General features: G+C 39.3%; 1 protein-coding gene across 11 annotated transcripts in view; it reads left to right on the top strand.

The window, feature by feature from the left end:
* APBB2 (amyloid beta precursor protein binding family B member 2) overlaps window positions 1–12,321 on the top strand; it is a 186,548-nt gene that overhangs the window by 68,329 nt on the left and 105,898 nt on the right. For 10 of the 11 annotated variants that reach the window (XM_050338427.1, XM_050338437.1, XM_050338429.1 and 7 more), the window contains exon 3: window positions 2,087–2,196. In XM_050338427.1, coding sequence (XP_050194384.1) covers window positions 2,151–2,196 — 46 coding nt within the window. In that variant the 5' untranslated portion in view covers window positions 2,087–2,150. Of the gene's footprint in view, window positions 1–2,086; window positions 2,197–3,066; window positions 3,218–12,321 lie in introns of all 11 variants that reach the window. The other variant, XM_050338431.1, reaches the window with a different exon arrangement.

Raw genomic sequence — 12,321 nt, 5'->3', positions numbered from 1 at the left:
GACCATACTGTACTTTAGCTGTTTGAGAGCGTAATTGTGAAATTTGGGATTCTTATTTTATATCTGTGAGGCTTTTCGTTATGGTATGGTGCAGAAGGCTGTGGTGCTAGGTAGGGAAGGAATAGTGTGTCTCAACTGTAGACAAATATTTTATATAATTTAGCTTTGGAAAAGTATACTCCTTCTAGAAAGACAGGAATGCATTTATGAAAAATGAGTAATCTTGCAGCTTCATAGATACTGATTGAATTTTTTCACAAGCTAGGGAAAAGAATTGTAAATACTGTCATCCGGTTACAGTTTTTGTTTTCCCCTCGTTAATTTTTTTTTTTAATCTTTGCATAGCTAAAGACTGTTCTGATGTATTTTGTTATGAGTTATTAACTCGGTCCATTTGGGATAAGAAAAGACCTAGTTTTTTTCTACTAAGTGTGTATTCCTATGGACCAGGAAAGGGGAAGCAGCCATCTGCAGCTTTTTTCCTTGCACAACATGTGTTGAATTAGTAGGCCACCACAGAAATTTGAAAAGGTCTGTTTGGCCCATGGCAAGGACTTGTCCCATATTACCCTGCAAAAGAAGGGGGTTTTGACTGAATGTTAATTTTACTGCTTACCACTCACTTTTCTTCTTAACAACCAGAGTTCTTTTAGTGGCAGGAGAGTAGTCTCATTGATTGACTGAACTCCATTGAATAGGACATGCTCTGTTAGCACTGATTTGGAAAATAATGGAGATCTTTACCTGTTTTTTGCACTGTCAGATATGCAGCCTTGAAGGCATCTGTTTCAAAAGTAATTTACAGAAGCTGTAGTAATGTTATGCAAATGCATTTTAAGTAATTTTAAACTCAGGCTGCCATGATCTCCTTCTTTCCACTTTCCTTCACTAGCTATCAATACTCATGCAACCACCGTGAGCCAGTTCAGGAGCCTAATCTGACTGAAAATATGTCTGTATATGGAGTTTTCAGCTGTGTTGGCTCACAGACCAGCTCACCGGAGAATTGCATGGATGCCAATATATATAAAAGGCTTATCTAATTCAGGAACTCAGGCAGGGAATGGACATGTCTGAAGATTCATGGAACTCTCCCAGTTTTGGTGCAATGCTATTTCAGCTCTGTCCTGATATCTCTATTTCCTGGATAGAGCAAGCATGTTCTTGTAGCTGCAGCCTGAGACAGTAAAAATCCTTAATGAATTAGGAGAAGCACTCCTCAGAATTTGTTGCTTTCCTTGATCTTTCCAGGAAGGGAGAGAATGAAATAAGAGGAAACGTAGCTTTACAAATTGTGTGGTTTACATGCAATATGTATTGGAAGACATCTGGGAATATGAAGGCTATTCAGGTAGACTAAGAAAAAGGTAAAGCTGAAAAGCACCTGAAATCCATATTTTGCCACAAAACCTACACAGAAGAAAGATACAATGGGACTTGGTTTTAGATTAAAACATTTTATGCTAATAATTTGATAGGTTCAGTAGCATTTCAATTAAGATTTGTTATTCTAAACTGACCATGAGACTGACCATGAATTTTCTTGTTTGGTTGGTGTTTTGATACTTCAAGAAAATTGATGCTTGAGCCAATATCCTACATTCTTGTAAAGATACTGTGTTTTCTAGGGACGGATTCAAAGTGATCAGTGTTATGTGGCACAGATAAGTTTTGCTTCTGTAGCAAGCTGTTCATAAACTTTTTGCTTAATGATTGCTTCACAGAACTTAAGATGACATTGTTATTAAATCTCACTTACTGGCTAACTCTATTGAAAGTCAAAAGCAAACTCTTTCTTGCAGTGTTTGTTGTTTTGTCAGTATCGTGGGCCAAAAGAAGCTACTGTATGACTTGAGACTTCTTTGTGCCTCAAAATTTATGTGATCTTATTAATGGAGGACAACCACTAATAATAAATTTGTGCTGCATGTATAGCACAACAGTTCATCTCCTCTGACAACATGACTATGAATAATTTATAGATGTAGTTATCCTGAAATTTGTAGGGGTCATTAGCATTTTAATGAAAAAGATACAGCTGTTATACTAAATCTTCACTTTTTTTTTTTTTTTTTTCCTCCCTCAGTTAAGAATTTCGATCTGTACTTGGAAAGCAGCTGACAGCGAGTGGTAATGTGCTGACTGGCACTATGGGCAGGCGGTACCCAGGGGCTCACTATCGGCCAAGCAGCTCATGTATGTATGCAGTTGGTCTAATTTATTTGTTGCTTTATTACGTTTGAAGGCTGCTAAGCCTATAAATTTTGAAATTGTATTTATAAAGAATGCTGACGTATTCTAATCAATACCAGCCCTCTTGTGTGTGTACCCAAATGGTAAGTATATGGATCTATGTTTAAACTGCAGAGGTGTTTTCTAGAACTTTAGAAAACAGCTTGCTGTGTGACTTGACCAAATCTACTGTAGTGTGCTGTGTTTTTGCTGTGTTTTGTGTTCAGGTTCTCCAACTTCATTTATTATAGGGTTCCAAGGTTAGCTGCTATTCCTCTTCACTTCTATCCCAGGTTTTCAGTACCAGATACCTTCAAATTAACAAGCTACTTGAGTTCATCCTAAAATGTCACTGTGCACTATAACTTCACTTGCTTACAACTGCAACTAACCTCTCCAGTTCAGATTATTTATGTGCTTGAGTTCAACATTACTGGCGTTGTTTTTTCCTCTGAATTGTATCCTATGGTATTACATTTCATCAGCTCTTACTGACACTTGTCTTCTGTAAAAGTGCAAAGGCAGTTCCTAAAGTTTATCACCTCACTCCTTCCATCAGCCACCATACTGCAGTGGTTTCACAGTGCAGACTATGGGAACTGAGCTGATGTGACATTGCTGGAGAGCTGTGTGGGGTAATGCACCACCTCCAAAAGACCTCGTGCACTCTCTGTTGATCCCTCCAACTGCTGAGGTGAAGTTGTAGTAGGCTAACTTCTGTATTCACTCTTCCTTCTGCTGTAGCAAAGAACGTGATCCCACATGGCTTTTCTTGATGTCAAAGCCAGCTTAGTAAGCTCTCACTCCTGTACTGTTCTTTCTGTTCCTTAAAAGACTTCTTGGAAACCCTTGATCACTTCAGGCATCCAGCTCCACACATACTTGCATTGGCTGATGCAAGAAGGAAACTGCAGTGAGAGCTTACAGCTGTGACAGGAGAGGGACTTCTACAGTGGCTTTGCCCTTGGACATGAGGACCTGCATGGTGAGATCCTGTATTCAGAACTTGACTTTGTGGGTTATTTTCTAACCACAAGGCTAAAACTTGTGAAGCAGTAAAGCATGGTTATTCTCTGCTGCACACTAGTCATAGATGTCATGAAGGTATGTTAAAAGGGTGCATTAAAGCCAACTTAGATACTATGTTTCCAGGGAATTTTTTGAGGGATACTCTCTATACTAGAATGGAGGAAATGAATGGTTGTTAGAGTTTTGACAGATCTTTGATGGTCAAATGGTAGAGTACTGAGTTGGACTGATCTGTTGGAATCACTTGACCTTAAATCTAAACACTAGCCTTCAAACACTTCCCCTCAGCATATGCCTGGACATGATATTTATGTCCCATGCCTAGTCTTGAAGCTCAGAGCTTTAAAATGATCTAGTGTAGAAGTATCTAATCAAATCCATTCCTGCTTAGGGAGAACAAGTAATGAGCATTAGATTCCTACCAGAAAAGCCTAAAATGTTTTTCCTGTTGTCTACTTGAACAGTTGCAGACAGTGAAGAAATGGAATCGTTTGCCTGGGGAAACCCTGGTGCTCCTATCATCTATCAGGGCCAAAACTTGCATCAGAATCAATTGGCACCTGAACTTCTTCAGTTTGAGGATAGAAATATCAAAATATCTACTTCATGATTTTGCTTTATGCTTTTGTTAAGCTAAGTTTTCACTTTCCTTAGGCTGTCAAGGTTTTTAAGCCAGGAAACTTTCTTTGGTTTTTGCTTTTGTTACTGTATGATTTGTGCAGCTTCCTAACATAGCCTAAGTGTTTTGGCCACTATTTGGGAAATGTGGATCATAATGAAATCTCTGATAGCAGATTAGATCTTGATGAAAGTGCTGGTAAAATACATGGGTTTGCTTTTGTTTTCTTTGCATAAATAGTGAGTAATTTCACCATCTCAGCTATTGTACTACACATTCACAGTTGTTGCAATCTTAATGTAAATTGAGGACTTGGTGCAGCCTTAAGCTTTAGTCCCTAACTTTATCTTCTGTCTGTACATATTCATATACCTAAATAAATCTGTGTAGGGGAAAATTAAATCTGTGAGGAGTTAGGAGTTGTATTGCTTCTCTGGTTGTAAGCTAATATTTCATCCATTTATAGCTTTGACTGTTTTGTTGAATGATTTCATAAATTTAATTAATATAATAGCGTATTGTCTTAGGAAAATAGCAAAAGGTTTTTTAATCAAGGAAACAGTTTAAATAGGAAATGGTTTATTTGAAGCCCAGTGCTAGGAAATGTATTTCCTACACGGGTAGTGAAGGTTATGAAACAAGGAGGTGTGGAAAGCTGTGAATTTAACAGGTGCCTGCTAATTTAGACTTTTAAAAAGTGTAACTAAAGAGCAATGATCTCCCTGGATTACTGTCAACAGGCAAAGCAGTCTTGGGTGTATCCCTGACTCTGTATAACACTGCTTGTCCTGACTTAACACTCCCTCGTGTGCTATTTTGTTGGTTTTTCTTTTCTGTATTTTTCTTGTGAAAAAATAAAGACGAAGGATGTACTCAGTAGTCTCCAGCTACTGAGAAGCTAGCTTTGTAAACAGACTTCTTTCATTAATTTCTCCTGGGCTTCATTTTTATTTATGTTTTTCTTCTGTTTGCTCACAAACGCCCCTTTTCTGAACTGGCTGCAGCAACTCTTGTGAAAACATTGTTCTGTTTGTGTTGTTTAGGTAGCCTCAAATTTTCTTTCATACTAAAAAATTTTTCTCTCTGCACACAGTAAAAGGGTTATGTATGTCTGGAAAAAACCCTTTTTTTCCCAGGTTTGTCCGTGCATATGTTGTCCACAGTGTAACAATAACAAAAATAATAATAACAAAGCACAGAGTTTTGTGAGAGCACTTAAAAAAAAGCGCCCATTTTTCAGAGCACATTGGAAGTGAGAAAGTGCAGGAGTATGTGGGTGGTAGTTTTCAGCACTTGCTAACTTTGGGAGTGTGCCAGGGTGGACGTGCAGTCCTGGGGTGGCACATCAGCATTCACTGGGAGGATAGGACTCACTTGATCCTGAAACTCCAAGACCAGCCCTCTCTGCCCACAGAAGTGGTACCACATCTCCTACCCTTAAGTCATTGTCTTGATTTGTGGCAGGTAGAGGTGGACTTACGTTTCTTTTTGAACGATTAGACACCTTTTATATAAAGTGACTCAGACTAGGGTCCCTGTGGAATGGTTTATCAGTGTGATTATGCCAGTGTAATTATTAGAGCTGACTGAAGTTTTACTTCAGAAACTTCTGTTGGAAGGTGACATTTTGTCCCAAGCAAATTTTTTTGGGGAAATACCATTTTTCTGAAATGTTCATAAATCAAGAATGACGATGAAAGCAAACATCCCTTGTGAAATGGCACTCCCCTGGACTGCAGATGAATCTTAGCTCTTCATGATCATCTCCCATGCTAAAACTGCTTTTATAAATAATTCAAAATGCTTAAGGGCAGAGAGAGAAGGGTTGATTTTATAATCTTGGGGTTTCATTTCCCTTCAGGAACTCAAATTCCTGCTCTATCTCTGTCTCTTCAGCTTCCCAAGGAGTGCCCAGCTGTGCTCTTCTTTGGACTGGGGCAGCCCCTTACTGCTGGACTTGCAAGGGAGCTGTTGTTTCATGAAACTGCTGGAAAGTCTTTGCTTCATTGCAGTGAAATAAGTAAACAAATGTGAGAATGATGACATTATAAATAACAGCAAGCCGCTGAAAGAAACCCAAAATTTCAGTCTTGCAGCCAGTGCTGGTAATTATGTTGCTAACATTAGCCCAAGATGAGGTGGTGTGAAAGTGTACCATGGTGTGGCTCTGTTGTGGGCTTGCAGCCTCTTCTAGAGTAACAGGGCACTCACCCAAAAAGGCACCTAACGCCAAGGAGGAATGTTGTATCCACCATGCAATTCATGGTAGAAGCATCCCAGTAAAATTCTACGTCTGCAGTATCCTGCCATGTATCTCCTGACCTTTTCTTTCCAGAAAAAGACATCTTGGTATAAGTAAGACTCAAACTTTAGCACTGCTCAGACCATACTCTGCGGGGACAGTTTTCTGTAAAGTTGCTTTTAAAGCTCCCCATAATGGCTGAGGAAAAGGCAGGAATACAGATGACTGATGGAGTGAAAATTGCCAAAGTACCCAGTGACGCATACGTTGCTCTCCCCATTAAAGCCTCTCGTGTGATTTTCTGCCTTTTCTAGGAAGCTGTGTGGAGACTGGCCCAAGAACTTCATAGGCCTCTGGGTGATCCTGGCAAAGCCCCAAAGCACGTGCTGGTGTCTGCAGATAGGAGCTGACTCAGAGCCTGCAGATAAAAAGCTTTTTTTATAGACTGTGTAGTACTCTGAATGCATATTGTCGCTCCTACATTTATTTCTTAGCATAGTTAAATAGTACCTCTATCCCAGGTCCATTTCCTCTTCATGGTGGAATCAGAGGTAGAAGCTGAAGGTGTTACGATTCAGTTATTAAAATTGTTAGAGAGATGCCTCTACCTGAATTAAGGTGCAAATGAGACCATATGCCAAAGTCAATAGTATGGATTTTATTTAACAGTTAATGACAAGTTCAAGGAAGGAGAGAGAGAGATAGGGGAAAGGGGAGGGGAGGAGAAAGAGAGTGACAGAGAAACAGATTAAGTCAAAAAAAAGATACCATCACTCCATAGATTCCAATGACATCCCATTGGTCCTCTTCTTCTGATCTTCTCAGTGGTTGCAGACTGTGTCTGTCAAGTGGTGGAGGGAAAGAGTCCACAAAACTCTCGTTTTGTGGGGTTTATAATGTGCGGAGGCTAGGTGCAAACGCCCCCTGTACCTCTACTGGATGATGTGATACTGGATCCAGGACATTCTAAGATGCTGCAGCTGTCAGCATAGTTGAATCAATCCTGGCCCATTACGGTCATCACATGAGGGAGGACATTGGCATGATAAGAAGGACTATTCTATCTCACAGAATTTGTCTCTTATCAGCCTCTTCCCTTACCTGCAAGTCCAGTTTGTAGCTGCAGGTATGCAGGTCCTTCTGGACCGGGGAGGCCCGTGTGCGTCATTAGCAAAGCAGCCACCCAAGTGTTTGAGCCGTCAGCACCAGTCTCCTACAGCACCTGGGCAGTTATTGCGGGTGGTCAAACGTTAGCAGTTTGATCTCTTACACTTCTGGATACGTTCTTCTCCTTTGACCTGGGATAGTTGGACAGCAGTAACCCCTTGTCTTATCTCAAGGTCCTTTCCAAGTCCAAATTAGGAGGCATATTCAAGGAGGGCTTTAGTAGATGTGCAGATGTATCTTTGCAGTTTGTTACAGTGGACAAAAGTCTTTTGGTGATCTTAACGATGTTTAAGCCCATTAACCATTTCAGTGTCTGACAGAAGGTTTCCTTGTAACTGCACTTGGGGTTGTTCATGGAGAACCACCATGATACCAGATTTGTATCATGTGTTTGTCCACTCTCACAGGAACTCTAGTTCCTTTGGCGTTCAAGTGCCTTGTGAAGACCTAAGAAAGAGAAGTAAAGAATTTGGCTAGCATGTCAAGGACTCAGGATTCTTTGTTGCAGTTCAGGCCAGTAATACTAGTAGTTTGGTTTTTCCACTTGTTCAGTGTCTTCTACAGCCAAGTTCGCTGTTTGTTGAAACTGAGTCTGCTTTTAGCTACACTTCAGTGTAATTAATATAAATACCAGTAAGTGCAGTTGCTTTTTTGATATGTGCTCCTTCCACTTTATTACGGATTGATCTGTTTAGTTTATGGGGACCATAAAGCAAATATGATACTTCAATTTAATTTACAAGCATGTGGTTTTGTTTTATATATGAGCACTATGGGTAAAGGTTTCTCAGCGTAGTAAAACAGCCTTCTCAAGGAGCTCTACTGGCTGCATCAGGCTAGGATTAAAGTTATTTGTGTATTCTAGTACCATAATGACATTGGGAGAGTTACTGTAGGGTATGGCTGTTTTAGCCATCTCTGTGGCGTTCTGTCAACTTAACTAGTACTGCAAGACTTGGTTATGAACTATTTGTATGTTTTGAAATATTTCTGATTTGTCCAGTGACGTTTGGTTGAAGACAATAGTAGTTAAAGGCTACAAAAGGTAGCTTTGCAGGTAACTTTCAGCCTTGCTGAGATATATGTCTTTGTGTAATGAGTCTTATTTTATTGCAGCTTTTGATGAAAAAAAAGACTAGGAATGTCAAGACCTTTTTTGATTTGATGTAGTCTGTGCTCTGTTCCATTACTGGAATGAAGGGATATGTGGATAGGACATTTGAGTCCAATTTTAAGACAGTTTTAGCCTATGTAGTTAAAAGTGCACAGATGTAATAACCTTACCTAGGTGAGATACAGAATGTTTTTAAAGTATGCGGAACACAAGCAATCTCGTCAATGTGCAAAATCTTAATTTGCTCTCCTTGAGAGCTGGGATAGTCTCATCATGCAAATCTCTCTACTGCTCTTGCCTGTAACGGAGACTTGGACTTTTTATTTTTGTTCACTGGTGTCAGCTTACTGGTAGCAATTTGAAGCTATTTACAAATACTTAGGAATTAATTAAATTAGAGGTTCTCTTTGTAGTGATACTTTTGATAGACATGTATTTTTATTCTTTATTTCTTTCCGTAGAGAATTGTAGAGAGTCTACTGAAAGATTATTCTCCATTTTTTTTTATTTTCAAATTTCCATCTCTAGAGCCCAGTTTTATACTAAGTACAGCTTTGCAGTAAAGAAAAAACAATTTTGGTGTAAAATGCTCTTTAAAATGTGTTCTAAGATCTCAGCTATGAGGCAGTGATAAAAGGTAGCTCAAAACTATTGCTACCAGTCTAGGTAGTCTGAGGGCAAAAACATTTCAGGATAACCTTGACTGATAAAAGCTTAATGTCTAGCCACAAATTTATAGCATGTAGTTCAGAAGGCAGATGAAGTTGTAACAGGTAAAATTGTAATGCCAGGCCATCAGAAGTTTGAAATAAATTAGTTTAAAAAGAGAAACTGAAGTGTCTGAATTTATGTGCATGCAGTTAGTTGATGTTGTAGAAGCACATTGTTCTCAGGAGTATGCAGTGTTTCTAGGCTTTGCAGGAACAGTGAGTGTTTGCAAGCTGCAAATAGGGGAGCCACAGGCAAGATGTGTGGGATGTGTCTGATTAATTTGTGTGTGTGTGTGTGTGTTCAGCATGGCTGAACTTAACCTATCCATTGCATCTGACAGGGGTTCAGTTAACATTCTTGCTCCGTCTGTTAATAATGCTGTGACCTATGATTAATGTCTTTCCTACTTTTGCTACCTGTGTCTCCTGATCAAAGAGCTTGGGGTTGGGCTAATGCCGATACAAACAACTGGAAAGCTGATACAGGACCCTGTGGGTTTCCTTAACCCTGTTGCCGAATTGATAATCTTTTGAGTGGTTCTGGTTCCTGATTTACAAGCTGTCAAATGATCAAAGTTAAATTTATGTGGGGCTGAAAAGTCCCTGGTCTGAAATCAGTCCGAGTCAAATTTGTTTTATGCGCCAAATCTGGCCCTTGATTCCTTTCTAATACTCCATTAAGTATATGGTTAGACTGCCTGGCCTACAAAGCATTTTGGCTACTGTTTTCTGTTGAGACAGCTTATCCTAACTTTCTGTTTTGTATGACATTATACTTGATTTTGGTAATTCTGATCAAGTTTGGTTACACATTCTTTACCTTCAGACTTGGTAAGTTATCTTTGGATGGCACTTGAGATTGCAGTTGCAGGATATGGAAGACCAAGTCCTTCTTGCTTTATTGGTCATCTCAATTGCAGGAATTTAAGTTAGAGTTTCTGAGTTTGTCTGTCTGTCTAAGAGAGAATGAAGTTTATGCTTGTGCCCTGTACTAGCATGTGCATTTAAAGTAGATTTATTTGTAAATTAGCAAATAAGTTTGAGTTGTGATCTTTATTGTAGAGATCGAGTAATTTATACATCAATTAAAAAAACCAGATGTTAAGGCTCAGGAGTTTCATTTACACAACAGGATTAGAAAAGTTATAGATATGTACTTAGAAATGTTGCTGTGAACATGTAGATCCAATGACAGAAGGTCTTATTCTCTGTGCTCACAAGTAGCCAATAGATAAAACACACTCCGTCTTCTTGCTATGACAACACTGGGTTTTCCTGCCAGACTGTTTTATTCTACACATGGAGGAAAATCTAACTAAAGGGAGAAAATTGAATTTGGAAAAGACTTAATATACCATCTTGTTTTTTCCCTTGCTAAATGCAGGATTAGTCGCAATTGCATGTCATGGTTATGCCTTATATAAATGAGAGAATTGCTCTTTATTTCTTAAAGTGATTACTTGATTTAAGAGTACTCTAGTAGCATAAGATGACCCAGGCCATCTGCAGTGTAGAGTTTCAGTCTAATAGTCAAATATACACTGATTATTTAGATGTATCTGTCTTAATAAAATTATAAGCACAGGAGCAGTGGATTTAGCCTATTTTGTCATAATTGGTTTTATTTTTTGTTGTTTGTCTTCTTCCTTTGTATCTGTTAGAATCTGATTCTGAGAGGCATCTCTCTGAATTTTTGCTGGATGAGGAATTTGGCTTTGTGGGAAGGGGGAAGGAAAAAAATGGCAAATGGGAAGGCATATTACACGTGGGTGCTAGAACTCATTGCAGAATCTGAAGATTTTTTCCCTCAATAACACCATATAAAGACAGATCAGCTTTATGGATTTCCATCAATAAGAGCATCGCTAGAACTGAAACAGCACTGCTGCTAGGCTGTTGCAGTTGGTTGGCAGCATGATTAGCTCTAAAAGGAGAAATGTCATTACTGTGGCAGCAGGGGCTGGCAGGGTGCCTCTTGGGAATGGAAGAGCTAGGACAGAAGCTGGTTACCAGATGGTGATTTCAGTAGGACTAGGTGAAGCAGGAAATAGCCAGAAATGGGGGAAGCTGCATTTGGCAAGCAGGTTGAAGTGGTGGTTTTATTCTGATGTGAGGACAGATCCAGGGTGGAGTACAGAGGGCAGCAGTGATTCCCTGCTTAGGCAGTGGCATCATATTAGGTGAGCTGTAGAAGTCTGTCCCATCCTCAGCACTATGAGGTTTGTGTGGAGGAGTCTGCAGATAGATTTGTGAGCATGTGTGCAAGGTGCTTGCAGCCCTTCCCTGATATTGAATTCCCCAAACTGCTCTGCCCACCATCATAATTTGCTTTCATGGCTTTGCTGAAATTTCTAGTTTCCAAGCTCAGTTCAACAGAGATGTCCAGAGGGAACAGCAAGAAGAAAATCATTGGCTGTAGGCACATTATCAGTTGCTCTGATCTATTACAGCACTTCATCTGAGTATTTGCCTTCCTTTTTCCTTATGAAAGTGTTAGATGTCCCCTGGAATTTGTGTAGGTATCTAGGTAAGAAGGAGCATGATGACACTTGACACTAAGAAAGCTTTTAATCTTGATTCTGATTTCAGTAGCTACAATAATGTAAATCTAGACTTTCTTAGAATGCTTTCGACTGACATCTGTTTAACTATTACCATTTAGCTGGGCATAGTTTAAGAATGAATATTTTAACATTGGAATTCATCCTTTGAAGTGAAGGGAGTTAGCTAGTGTTGAGCATTAATCCTTGTGTAATGAAGGCATTCTCTCCAGCTGCTTAGGCTTTAACTTGAGCCAAAGCATACAAGACCTAAGGCTGTAACTCTATGGCATGAATTTGTCATTAAATGTTTTATACTCAACAGATATTCTTGCAGAAAGAAAATCTGCTCTATGAAAACGTTTCTATTATTTCTTTCCTATGTTTCCTCGATGCAGAGGCAAAAATATTCATAAGTGCATAGAAATACCTTATTTCCCACCATATGTGTCATTCATACCCAAAACGGAGACTTTAAGGCAAATGTTTACTTACAAGAAGATGACCAGGAAAGGTCCCATATAGGAACTTACTGCCTAGCTTTCTTTTTATGATTCCCTCCTGTGGGATCGACCCTGCAGGCTATGCTTCTTAGTTTCATGCACTAGATACCATTCTGCAAATTTTCATATGAACTTGCCTTACTGCTTTGTTTACTTTTACCAACG

The sequence above is a fragment of the Myiozetetes cayanensis genome, unplaced genomic scaffold (assembly GCF_022539395.1).
Source record: "Myiozetetes cayanensis isolate MyiCay16 unplaced genomic scaffold, myiCay2020 scf7, whole genome shotgun sequence".
In the NCBI taxonomy this organism is placed as follows: domain Eukaryota; kingdom Metazoa; phylum Chordata; class Aves; order Passeriformes; family Tyrannidae; genus Myiozetetes; species Myiozetetes cayanensis.
Note: the sequence above shows the minus strand (reverse complement) of the source record. Positions and strands in the feature narration are given on the sequence as shown.